The sequence below is a fragment of the Xyrauchen texanus genome, chromosome 14 (genome assembly GCF_025860055.1).
Source record: "Xyrauchen texanus isolate HMW12.3.18 chromosome 14, RBS_HiC_50CHRs, whole genome shotgun sequence".
Lineage (NCBI taxonomy): Eukaryota > Metazoa > Chordata > Actinopteri > Cypriniformes > Catostomidae > Xyrauchen > Xyrauchen texanus.
Genome location: NC_068289.1, coordinates 4,086,998 through 4,100,474, shown reverse-complemented (window position 1 = coordinate 4,100,474; position 13,477 = coordinate 4,086,998). Strand labels below are relative to the sequence as shown.

General features: G+C 36.1%; 1 protein-coding gene and 1 non-coding gene across 3 annotated transcripts; one reads left to right on the top strand and one right to left on the bottom strand.

The window, feature by feature from the left end:
• Positions 1–1,219: 1,219 nt before the first annotated feature.
• trnal-caa (transfer RNA leucine (anticodon CAA)) lies at positions 1,220–1,332 on the bottom strand. Its single transcript has 2 exons — positions 1,295–1,332; positions 1,220–1,265 (listed from the first exon to the last, which is right to left on the bottom strand). It is a non-coding gene; the product is annotated as a tRNA-Leu (tRNA).
• A 335-nt stretch (positions 1,333–1,667) lies between these two features.
• On the top strand, positions 1,668–13,387 carry LOC127655149 (dehydrogenase/reductase SDR family member 12-like). 2 transcript variants are annotated; one of them, XM_052142794.1, is made up of 10 exons: positions 1,668–1,793; positions 1,983–2,116; positions 2,361–2,443; positions 8,129–8,226; positions 8,326–8,402; positions 8,578–8,639; positions 8,739–8,843; positions 11,616–11,706; positions 11,849–11,986; positions 12,327–13,387. In XM_052142794.1, the coding sequence occupies exons 1-10, from the start codon at positions 1,738–1,740 to the stop codon at positions 12,437–12,439; spliced, it is 957 nt and encodes a 318-aa protein (XP_051998754.1). In that variant the 5' UTR covers positions 1,668–1,737; the 3' UTR covers positions 12,440–13,387. The 2 variants fall into 2 exon arrangements, with proteins under 2 accessions (XP_051998754.1, XP_051998753.1); XM_052142793.1 differs by having other exon boundaries at positions 8,129–8,221; positions 8,351–8,402; positions 12,327–13,384.
• Positions 13,388–13,477: the final 90 nt, after the last annotated feature.

The window sequence follows — 13,477 nt, the reverse complement described above, 5'->3', positions numbered from 1 at the left end:
TGTTAATTTGTAATTAACAAGTGGGGCTGTTAGGATCATCGTGTCACTGTAGTTAGCACATTTATTTTCTTGCAAAGTTTCCAGTCTTATTTTTACCGAGAAACCAAGTACTACAATGTTTGTACTAATCGGAATAATACCTGTTCGTCTTGCGCCCCCTTGAGGATCCTAAAAGCCATTGCAGTCCAATACAAGGATCGCCTTATCCGCTGTGTAAACATTGATAAGACCGTCACATTGACTTGGCTCGGCATTGGCGTTTGTATAAGTGTAATTGTAGGATAATACTCATTACTTTAATTAAAAATAGGGCCAAAATAGATCAATAAAATATATCAAAAGAAAATTGTGTCTTTGGTGACCCAGGATCACATTCCACCCTCTGTACCTCATAAATGTTTTGGAGTTGTGCCCACCCTCACCTCTTTATTATTTCTCAATCTATCTTTTATAAAGTAGTGTAACACACACACACACACATATATTCATAATATACATGCTATTTCTTACTCAAGGTGGCTCTTCTGTTTCAGTGTTTGACTTTACAGAAACAACATGGAAGTGAACTGTAGTAAGTGTAACACATGAACAGTATGATATGACTATCCAGTCAGACAGGATACATATTGTCATATGTGTGTACTACTGAAATTATGTTGTGAATCTATATTTAGACTCAATAAGTGCCTGAGTAAAAAATACTTGTGTAGCTTATGTGTTATAGCTCAATGTGTGTTTGACAGGCAGGTGCGTCTCATTAAATTTCAGTGTTGAAGTGATGAATCCTGTTATAGATTTTATTCATTTGTTGCTTTATCTCTTTGATGTATGAAAAATAAAACATAATATATTTTGTTCTATATTATTTTATAATTGTCTTGAAAATATTTTGCAAATGTCACACTGTCTGACTGGATAGTTTATTGTCATTATTTTCATTAAAGTTAATGAACTTTCTTGGCCTCTCTTTATTGCACCTTCAATAGCTGCTAATTGCATTGACCTTGACACTTTCAGATGATTTGATTGTACATTTCATAGGTGCACTAAGCATGAAAGCTCAACAGAATAATGGCTGCTATTTCAGTTTTTGCCTCAAATGGATGTTTAAAGTATTGGGTAAAACATTACAATACACTGCACACGGTCTTAAATATAGATAGGCATTTGTTTTAAGTTCAGCTAAAGTGATTTAAAAAAAAAAAAAAAAAAAGCTTTTTGTCAGAAGTGGGATTTGAACCCACGCCTCCATTTGGAGACCAGAAACCCCATGTCAACTCGGGAAGGTTTGAACCTTGAGTCTGGCGCCTTAGACCACTCGGCCATCCTGACAGCTGATAATCATAACGTCAAACAGAGATAATATACTGTTAGATAAAACACGTACTCGTGTTTTTTTTTTAAATGAGCAAGTTGGTAAACTCGATTATGCCTAAAAGCATGTGGCCAGAATGCAATAATGTAGTCAAATCGGTTTATGCCATTTATGCTTTGATGAAAATTTCAACAAAAATTCTACACAACAAAGACACTGGGTGTCATGCTGAAAAGCTTATAAGCATTTAACCTATCTTTATAGCTATCTTTATGTCCTAAGTAAAACTGCGCATGTGTATTGTGACCCGCTTACAACACACTTGACACGTGATGTTATCAAACGCTACAGGGGCGTGGCGTTGAACACCAACGCGCGTGTTATGACAGGGTTACTGAGTAGAAGCGCGTGAAACCGTACTAATGTCTCTCTACCGAAACACTGTTTGGTTCCTAAAAGGTCTACAGGAATATACGAAGTAGGTGCTCCCTGCAACCCAGTATATCGGTGATGCCCGGTACCTTTTATAAGCAATGAACACATATACACAACCAATTTTCTCTGTTACTCTTTAAGTATCACTTTCAGTTATTTTCCTAATTTCACAGTCGGTAGTTTTGGCATCGCATTGGTATTTTCTCGTTAAATCATCATTGCCTCTTATCAGGAGCGGTTATGAGGCAGCGGAGAGGCGCTTCAGCGCGGCGGATCTGGAGGCGAGTGTGAGCGGCCGCTCGTTCCTGATCACCGGGGCTAACAGTGGCATCGGTAAAGCAGCCGCCTGCGAAATTGCCAAAAGAGGTGAGAAAACACAACTTTGTTACTACATAACAGCGACAGCTCCAATTGTTGCCAGTCCTTTATAAATGACAAACTGGAAAGATCTTGTACATTCCATCAAAACGTGCTAATGACAATTGGAATGTTACAATGTAACCATCAAAATGGACACAACAGCGACCCCTTCTGGTAAAGAATGTGCAGTGCAACTTAAATCATAAAGCAGTCTGACTCTGAACATTTATACATTCTCGTGTTTCTTCAGGTGGGACAGTACACCTGGTGTGCAGAAATAAGGATCGGGCAGAGGAGGCGAGAAAAGAGATTGTGGATCATAGTAAAAATGAGGTATTTTTTCAGAACAAGGCAGAGGGGGGCCGGGCAGCCTTATAAATGCCGTCGCGTTCTTAAAGACAGTCTGGAGGCGAGTTGGTCGGTTCAAGGCACCGGACTGGAGACGAGAGATCGTTTGTTTGCCATCAAGATAAGTTTGTTAAACCGCCATAAAACACCAAAAAGGTATTTCGGATAGTTTTAGACGGCTGTTGTGCAGTCATGGAGGAAGATTCTGAAGAATCGATAATAGAGGATAGGGAAGGATTTACGGAGGTATTGGGAAAAAGCCAAAAGAAAAAAAATTCAAAACGTAAGAAATTCAAGGATCAAGAGGATAGCGAAGATATGACGGAACTAATGCAGGATAAAGTAAAAAAAAGACAAAAGAAAATCAAGAAATTGTAAGAGAGCAAACTGTACAAAATGTTAAGGAGTCTGGATTCAAAGTTATGTTGACATTTGAAAAGAGTACAGGAATACATTTGCATCCAATAAGACTATCCAAGGCAATCGATAAAATCATTGGGTCAGTTGTTTTGGCTAAATGTTTGGGACTTGGGAGAGTTTTGATCATAGTGAAAGATATTGGGAAAAAAACAAACTTCTCAAGATTAAAGAAATGAATGGAGAAAAGGTCACAACCAAAGAGATTGGAGTAGAAAAGGTGGAAAAAGGGGTTATATATGGAATTCCAACATATATATCCACTGACGAAATGTATGAGAATTTAAGAGGAGGTAAGGTTATTAATGTGAGAAGACTGTATAAAACAAAGGAAGGACAACGACAAGAAAGTTTAAGTGTCTTGTTGACATTTGAAGGAAAATGCCTGAAAAGGTTCAAATGGGATATATAAGTTACCCAGTAAGAGTGTATGTCCCAATGCCATTGAGATGTTTTAAATGTCAACGAATAGGACATGTGGCTGCAGTGTGTCGGGGAAGGTAAGATGTGTAAAATGTGGAGGTGAGCATGAATATGATAAATGCACAGAGGTGAATGGATTAAAATGCTGCAACTGTGGAGGTGCTCACAGTGCAGCATATGGAGGATGTGAGGTACAAGTTAAAGCAAGAGAAGTACAAAAATACAAGTCTGAGCATAAAGTCACTTATGCGGAAGCAGTGAAGATCTGTAAAAGTAAGGAGGTCAGGAGGGAAGAGAAGAGGGATAATTTCAATCAAGACCCAAGGGACCTAAGAATGGAGAAAGCTAAAGAATCAGAACAACAGTGTGATATAAAAGATAGTACTTTAATAATGACTAAAGAGAACTTTCTAGCCTTTATTGTTAAGGTAATTAATGTCACTGCTATGTTGCCAAGCAGATCGGCCAAGATTAAAACAATTCTAGAAGCTGCATCAGAATTCCTAGGGATCTCTGGGATTTCAGTGAACGCAATTCATGAAATTCTAACTAGAGAAGCAGCAGTAGTAGTTTCACAGGTATCTGAGTAGTTAAATGGTGATTCATGTAATGCAATGGAACGCAAGGAGCCTTGTAGCAAATGGTCAAGAACTAAAAAAACTGTTTTGGATATGGATCATAAACCAAGTGTAATTTGTGTTCAAGAGTCTTGGCTTAAGCCAAATCTGCAATTTGTACTACCAGGATATAAGTCTGTTCGAAAGGATAGAGTTGGGAAACAAGGGGAGGGGTGGTAACATTTATAAAAGAAGGAACTATTTATAGGGAATTAAGTGAGGTCAAGGATATGGAATGTGTTGTGGTTGAAATATATTTTAGAGAAGAATCAGTTGTAATATATAATTTTTATAATCCATGTAAGAAGATTTCTATTAAGTTGTTTGATAAGATTAAGAAAGAGACAAAGGAATTATGGTGTGGTGATTTCAATGCTCATAATTGTCTATGGGGAGCTCAAATATAGACTATAATGGGGAAGTAATAGAACAGCTCATGGATGACAGATCACTAGTATGTTTAAATACAGGAGAAGGTACTAGGTATAATGTAGCAGAAAATACGGTTTCAAGTATAGATCTAACACTAATATCAAATGGTATGGCTGACCTATGTGAATGGAAAGTAAATAGCGAGAACACAATTGGAAGTGATCATTTTCCAATTATTTGTAAAATAAATATTGATAATAATCCAGAATGTGTTCTACAAAAGAAATGGTTGTATGAGAAGGCAGATTGGAATTCTTTTAGTAAGCATTGTGAAGAAAATAAAGATTTAGTGGTAAAAGATTCAGTAGAAACATTTTGTGATTCAATTACAAATATAATAATGGAAGCTGCAACATTATATATACCTCAAAGAAGGACAGGTCAGAAAAACAAAAATATTCCATGGTGGAAGGAAGAGTGCAGTAATGCAATTAAAGAAAGAAATAAGGCATTTAAACATCTCAGGGAAAATATGAATATGAGTAATTTGTTGGAATATAAGAAAGCAAGAGCTAAAACAAGAAGAATAATTAAGAATGCTGAAGAAAGAAGGATGGAGAGAATTTTGTTCTACCATAGGAAAAGATACTCCTTTGGATAAAATATGGAATATGTTAAGGAATATGAGTGGGAAAGGAAGGAAGTCTACTCTAATACCAGTTTTAATTGAAGAAGGCAAAGTTGCAGTAATAGATATAGATAAAGCAAACATGTTAGGTAAGGTATTAGAAAGTGCACATAGAATAGATTTGGGAGAAGAATATGAGATAAGGAGAAAGGAAATTTTAGACAAAAATCCTGATATAATGAAGAAAAGAAATAGCAATAAAAGCTGTATGGATGTAGAGTTTTCACTTACAGAATTGAAAGTAGCTTTACATAAATGTGTAAATACTACTCCTGGGGTTGATAGAGTAAGCTATAATATGATAAAGCATCTGTCAGATAATATATTATTAAAGATTCTTGAGCTATATAATAAAATATGGATGGAAGGAATTATTCCAAAAATATGGAAGAAAGCTGTAGTAATTCCAATTTTAAAGCCAGGAAAAATCTCAGCTAACCCAGGAAGTTATCGTCCAATTGCTCTGACTTCAAATTTATGTAAATTAATGGAAAAGATTATAGTTCATAGACTAACATATGATCTAGAGAAAAAGGGTAAATTAAGTAAGTATCAATGTGGATTTAGAGGTAAAAGATCAACCATGGATGCATTAATCAAGGTCAGTAATGAAGTAGAGAAGACAATAGCTATGAAAGAGATTATGGCAGTAGTGTATTTTGATATAGAAAAAGCGTATGACACGGTGTGGAGAGAAGGGTTGTTAATTAAAGCTTCAAGGATAGGAATAGATGGGAATATGTATAATTGGTTATCTCAATTTCTGTTTGAAAGAACATTTGTAGTTCAAGTGGGAGGGTGTCAATCTTTAATTTATAAAGCAGAAAATGGTATTCCTCAAGGGAGTGTTGTAAGTCCAATTCTTTTTAATATCATGATTAATGATATTTTTGACAATTTAGGATATGGTGTGGGATGTGCACTGTATGCTGATGATGGGGCTATTTGGAAGAGAGGAAGAAATTTCAAACAAGTGATGTCAGGTATGCAAACAGCTATTAAAAAGGTGGAAGAATGGAGTATAGAATGGAGTTTTAAAATGTCAACTAGTAAATCATGTTATATGATATTCAGTAGAAAAAAAGATTTTAAGGATAATGAATTACTATTGTATGGGAAACCTTTAGAACAAGTTAAAACATTTAAATATTTAGGAATGTGGTTAGATGGGAGATACACTTGGAAAAAACATATTGAGGAAGTTGATAAAAAATGCAGGAGGATTTTAAATGTGATGAGGGCAATAGCTGGGAAAGAATGGGGAGCAGAAAGAGACTCAATGCTAACAATATATCAAGCCTTGATCAGATCTTCTATTGATTATGGATGCATAATTTATGGGGCAGCTTCAGAATCACTATTAAAAAGTCTAGATAGAATTCAATATAGAGCCCTTAGAATATGTTTAGGAGCAATTAAAACTACTCCAGTCAATGCATTATTAGTAGAAGCGAATGAAATGCCATTGAATTTAAGGAGAGAGAAACTGTCTTTGGTATTATGGACATCTTTAATGAGTTACACTGGAGGAAATATAGCTAAAGATGTTTTAAATAATTGTTGGGAATATTTAAGTAGAATTGAGAGAGGATATGGATGGAAGATAAATCAGTTAACAGAGAAATATCAGATTGCAAATATTGAGTGTAGTGTGTCACCTGTATGGGGAGAGGTTCGAACTGGATTATTCCTGAGGTTAAAATTGATTTAGGAATATTAGATAAGAAATGGGAATGGGAGGAAATGGGTATAATTAAGTCTCAAGTTAATAAGTACATAAAGGAAAGATTTTATGCAAGTATGAACATTTATACTGATGGATCTAAAGATCCAAGAACAGGGATTACAGGAATAGGAGTGTATATTCCAGAGTTCAGAATATCAATATCTAAACGATTAACTTCTAGATTGTCAATTTATGCTGTTGAAATGGTCGCTATTATAATAGGACTAACATGGGTAGAGGAGGTTAGGCCTGACAGAATAGTGATATGCTCTGATTCTGCTTCTGTCTTAACATCACTACTTACTAATTGTACTTCTAGAGAAGATTTGATGTGCTGAAATATTTTCATTAATATGGCGAATACAAAGGAAAGGAGTAGAAGTTGGATTCTGTTGGGTGCCAGCGCATGTAGGAGTAGCTGGTAATGAGTATGCTGATGAGTTAGCAAAAATGCTTTAAAAGGGAAGAAATAGATTTTAATGTTCCATTAAGTAAAAGTGAAGTTAAATCTATTATTAAGGAAAATATTATTAAAGAGTGGCAGGAAAAGTGGAATACAGATATTAAGGGACGATACTTATATAATATTAAAAAAATGGTAGATACTAAGAAAAGCATAAATGGTAGAAATAGGAAAGAAGAGGTCATTATGACTAGGATGAGACTTGGTCATTCAAGATTGAATGCATCAGCTCTTTATAATTGGAGTTCATGAGTCAGGCTTATGTGAGAATTGTGGGGAGAAAGAGTCAGTGGAGCATGTGATATATGATTGTAAAAGGTATGAGGAGGAAAGGAAGGAATTGATATCATATTTAAATGAAAGAGGGAAGGTTAATAGGGATTTATCATATTTGTTAGGTTATGAGTTTAATAAGGATAGAGAAGGATATAGAATATTAATGAAATACATATATAATACTGGATTAAGTGAAAGGATTTAGTTTAGAATAAGGATGGTCTGTTTTGTCCCAGATTTTATAGTCCAGTTTGGAGGAGCTGAACACGCAGCGCCAAGCGGACTATGGGAGATGGAATGAGATGGAGCATCAAATAAATAAGGATGATTATGTGAGAAAGAATCAAAGGAAATAATAATAATAATAAGGAAAACCTGATTAAAAGAAATCATGACTGCATAACAGCAAAGGTAGGTGGCGATATGCACTAAGAATGCAACGCGCCAATAAACGAAAGAAGAAGAAGAAGAAGAAGAACAAGGCAGAATTTGGATAGTAAATTAGTTCACATTACATCCACATAGTGATTTAAAAAAGAAATCGACCTGAATTTATTTGATGTGCCATGATAGTTACATGCCGAATCTACAACGTGTAAGAATCTTTTCATCTGATACGTCTACACAGTACTCGTATTGCCCTGGGACAGACGCTGTGGACTCTCATTTGTTTCTCATTTGCTTTCAGAATGTACATGTCCACCTTGTTGACATGTCAAGCCCCAGGAAAGTGTGGGAGTTTGCCAATGGATTCTCTCAGAACTACAGTCTAAATGTTCTGGTAAATGTTTTCTAGGTTTAGGTCATATCAACAACACATTTTATAGATGTGCAATGTGCATTACCATGCTGCCTCCACTCAAAATGCTAAACCCTTGTCTTATCTTCATGTGGTTGCATGGTAAATCAGAGAGAACTGACAGAGGATGGCCTGGAGAAAAACTTTGCAACCAACACACTTGGTATAGTTATATATATATTAACTAATAAAATACAAATATGTACTACAAAGAATGAGGGCATATTACAGTATTGTATTGCACAAGTTTATCCGTTCTTGTGGAGTCTCTTCCATTATCTCTGTAAAACAAATGTCTTTAGTGTCATCTCTTCACACTGCATATATAATGTTGTTAGGGACGTATATTATGACAACAGCACTGATTCCCATGCTGAAAAAGTCCCAGAATCCCAGAGTGGTGAGTGGATCCTAAAACGTATTGTGAGCTAATGAAGGTTTTGGTTTCTTTTAATACCACACACATTTCCACCGTGTGTCACATTAATTGTTTGTACAGATCACGGTGTCATCTGGTGGGATGCTGGTTCAGAGGTTGAATGTTGAAGACCTTCAGTTTGAGAAAGGCCCTTTTGAGGGGACCATGGTGTATGCACAGAACAAGGTACTGACATGAATCATTGTTCTTCTTCAAAACCTTGAGTTGCTAATTGCATTTTATATCTGTATTATGATTTGACTGAATAAATCGATATGATACAAATGTTTTTGTCACACAACCATCATCAGGCTTCCATAAAAAGGAAGTGCAATACTAACAGATTTAAAATACATCATTAACAATCAAAACGTTTGTTCACAATAACGCGACTAATTACCAATACCAATTAGGTAAACGATGTCAGGTCCAAAATAGAAAAACAATAACACCTCTTGGTAGAATAATTCTTAAATCAAGACCTATAAAGACAAAGACAATATTGAATAAATAAAAAGAAACACCAAAAAATGTTTGAAGTATACAAAAAAATTGTAAAACATCCAAACGATAATATCGGTAAATCACAAATAGAAGACAGACAACCATTTTACAAAGTACTACATACATCAAAACATCAAAACATACTTATCATTGAGCCCCAACGGTGATAAGGTTTGAAGGGTATAAATCCAAAAAACATCATTATCTCTTTAAAATCAGTTCAAGGTTGCCTCCTCTATACCACAGATATACAAAGGAGACATTGTGATACAATTCAATAAAAGTAGCTGCTACCGGATCATTTAGAGCTGGATCAGACAAAAAGATCTAAATAATTGTGTTCACTAATTTGTTGTTTTAATTTTAAGTACTGTTTAAATTTTTTTTTAAAATATATGTATATTAGGGCTGTCGATTTAACGTGACTAAAAATAACGCGATTAAAAAATTAACACAATCGCATTCCCCGGACCGTAATAAGGAAGATTCCTGAGAAATGCAAGCTTGTAGTACCACCTGTTTACTCCAGAGGGCAGTAAGTGAAACTTCAGCTGTATGAGCAACACACAGTTTATACAGTGAAGAAAACACTTCAGCTGCAGAACAACACAAACATGTGTTACATTCTTGCATTCAAAACACTTGATGGAGCGCAAATCTGAACTAAGAGATCTCAAGATGTGTTCTAAGTATTAAACTATATTTATCTTGACACAGTGAACTAAAAATTGTATGTTTATGATGCGACGCACCGGAGACACTACACAAGCATGTCTGACGCAGGTGTACATTGACGGTCCTTAAACAAGCCCTCATAATAAATCTCAACTGATTGACAAATTCACTTGTGTAATGGATTGCTGTGAACTGTGTGTCAATGATTGACTTATGATCAATAATATGGTAGTAATCAATACATTGTATTATAAAGACACATTTTGTCTTATTAATGATGAACTCTTCTGACACAAGAATGTAATGCATTTTAATTATCTGAATATATTTTAATTTTATATATATATATATATATAATTTTTACATATTTAAAGATAACTATGTATCATTATTTCATCATTATATATTGAATTATTTTTAAATGAGGGGCTTTCTCTGCAAATATTTGTATACTCGATTAAATGCGATTAATCGGGACACCATCTAAATTAAAATGTAATTGATTGACAGCCCTAATATATATATATATGTAGCTGCTATACTTGTGGTAGGTTGATCCATCATAAATTCTACTAACGATAGCAGCATAAAACAAAAATGCCAGACATATCACCAACGCTGACCTTGTTTTCTCATTTTATTATCTGCCCTGAGATCCACTAATAATGTAAAGGTCATAATTTAGTAATATATAATCATTTTTCCACCCTATTTTTTGGCCCTCTCTCTGAAATCTTGGTTTAGGCCTAAGCGCCTCCTTAAAACTTCAACGTAAACGTCCACTGTTATGATTGGCTAACATCGTGCAGCCCCTCGAATACAGGCATATTTGAAACTCAAAGCAGAATGATCCGCAATATTATAAAATACAATTTCAGGTTTACTCATTACGCACATCCAACACATTGCATCCGAATATATTAAACTGTTCATCTAAAGCACAACTGTTAACACTCAGCACCATAAAATATCAAACAGTCATGACATTTGAAATATTCATGAATTAATCTGTTTACCTACTGTTTTGTGATCGCGTTCAAGTGTTTTTAACTGCCCCATCCTTCAATAACATTTCCTTTGCAAAGCTTGAATCTTATAATGACTAGTTCACAAGCAATCCACGCTGATTTGAGCTGAACAAATGCACATACGGTCCAAAGCGGTGCACTATGGAGCGGTTGGAGAGAGAGGATTGTAAAAGTGCCTGACTTGCTCTCCAGTGCCCGGTGCTTCTGCTCCAGAGCTGTTTGGCTGCACCTTCAGACCCACGTGTTGGTCAATGAGCTGCTCATATTCGGATGCCTGTCTTTCGTGCACGCTGAGCAGGCGTTCATGATGCGGTCGCACGAAGCACAAGCCTCCTTGCGCTGTTTCTGAAGAGGCTCGTCTCTGATTCCAGTGTTTGCTGCTGGGCCTGTAAAGCTCCATTCCGCCGTCTCCTTTTTTAGAGTTGTAACTTGACACTGTGTCTTTTAAAAGCAACGTGAGATAAATGATAATGATCAAAGACATCTGTGTAGTGCATGTTTATATACAAAAATAATTCCCCTTTGGTGTTCAGGAATAGTTAAGTAACACTAGGCCTGTCTGTCCTGCTCTGTCTCTCTCTTGTTTACAAACTGAGCACCAGTGGGCGGGGCCAAAGGTGCAATGACGTAAAGTAGTTTTCGCTGCAGAGGCCGTCATGAATTAATGGGCCCCCTGGTGTATTGTTGATGTTTTCCGGTTTGCATTAATCAGTATGTCAGTAAAGGTACTGGAGTTGTTTTGTGTTTACAGAGGCAACAGGTGACCATGACAGAGCAATTGGCCGCCCAGCACAAAGAAATCTACTTCTCGTCCATGCATCCAGGCTGGGCAGATACCCCAGGTGTGTGTGTGTGTGTGTGTGTGTGTGTGTGTGTACTGGCTTCTGTAACATTTGCAAGTAAATGTCTTCCTTAAAAGATACAGATGTTGTAGTCTTAGCCACTCTTAGAGTTGCTGTGTTATGAGTTATTTTTTGTCCACAGCGGTGCGGACATCCATGCCCGACTTTTATGCTAAGATGAAGAATAAACTCCGTACTGAAGTGCAAGGTGCCGACACAGTGGTGTGGCTGGCCATATCGGATGCTGCCAGCAGACAGCCCAGTGGCCTCTTCTTCCAAGGTCAAGCTACTTTATAATATAGAAATTAATGGTGACAGGAAAGCTGTGCTTTAATATGCTGTACAGGTTTAAACATGTTTTTTGACCAAGCTCATCTTGACTTTGCGAAGGATTTATTAGTCTAGAGCAGTGGTTCCCAACCCTGTTCCTGGAGGCCCCCCAACGCTACACATTTTGGATATCTCCCTAATCAAACACCTGATTTAACTTATCAGCTCGTTAGTAGAGACTCAAAGGAGATTTGCAAAATGTGCCGTGTTGGGGGCCTCCAGGAACAGGGTCGGGAACCACTGGTCTAATGGGTTATTTAACCTGTAACTGAACTTTAATTCATCATCAGACAGAAAAGCTGTTTCAACACACCTGCCCCTGGCCTCCTCCAGGTCCTCACCATCTGAAGAAGAGAAGCTGATGAGCACGCTGGAGCAGCTTGCTGTTAATTTCAAGTGCTAATCGGTTTAGTTCAAAATCCCATGAAGCCTTGAGGATCAGAAATATGTAATTCCACAGAGAGACTAAATTAAATGTGCTCCCTGTAGAATTGAGTTCTAAATGTTTTATAAAAGGTGATTAGAAGATTTGAATAGCTGAAATGCAACATGCTATACATAACTCCCCATGAAACGCACAAGAGGAAGTTATGGTGCCACCATTCTGTATTACTATCAAGTAAATTACACTATATATGTGAAAGAAAATGGATGAAAAGTTATTATAGAAAAGAGTTAACCGCTTCTCTTATACACACAAATGTGTTTACTAACTGTTAACCTGCTAATTATTAAGTATTAATGACTATATTTTAATTTTGTCCATTTGTGACTGATGAGATCATTCTTAATAAAAGCTAATAAATGCTACATCTATCTGTCAGAATCATTTGGGAGTTTTAATTGTCACACTATATTCATTTATGGTCTTCACAGGCACTTTCTAACCATAGCATCTAATATAATCCATACGTTGTGTTTATGATGACTACATTAGCAGGTAGCTAAGGATATAGGTGCAAAACCTGTATAGTGTGTGGTTTACTATATTATATAATGTATTATGGAGTTGAAGTAATTTCTGAACTGAAACTGTTCTTTCTCTATGAATAGTATTAATACAAAAGGGAACGTTCATTGTGTTTTTGCATGGATTCATAAAATGAGTGGTAATAGAGTAAGGGAACAGAGATAGAACAAAGGTATGACCTATCTATAGACAACAATTGTTGAGTGGGCATGAGGCAAAAACAAACTACCTGTGATATTTTATTTGAAATCTGTGTAAAGAAAACAACAGGAACCTGCTGCATTAAAGGGATTCATTAAATTACAATTCTCCCATCATTTATTGTGATATGATAGGTGTGGGTAAGAAACAAATCAACATTTAAGTCCTTTTTTACTATTAATTCTCCTCCCCAGTAGGTGGCGATATGCATAAAGAATGCAAATCGCTTAAAACAAAAGAAGAAGTATGTGAAAGTGGAGATTGATAGTA

Excerpts from the sequence above, each read along its gene's own strand:
- LOC127655149 (XM_052142794.1), top strand. The coding sequence starts at position 1,738 with ATGTCTCTCTACCGAAACACTGTTTGGTTCCTAAAAGGTCTACAGGAA. Across the intron at positions 2,444-8,128 it reads TGGATCATAGTAAAAATGAG|AATGTACATGTCCACCTTGT; the intron begins GTATTTTTTCAG and ends ATTTGCTTTCAG. Across the intron at positions 8,227-8,325 it reads AGTCTAAATGTTCTGGTAAA|TTCATGTGGTTGCATGGTAA; the intron begins TGTTTTCTAGGT and ends CCTTGTCTTATC.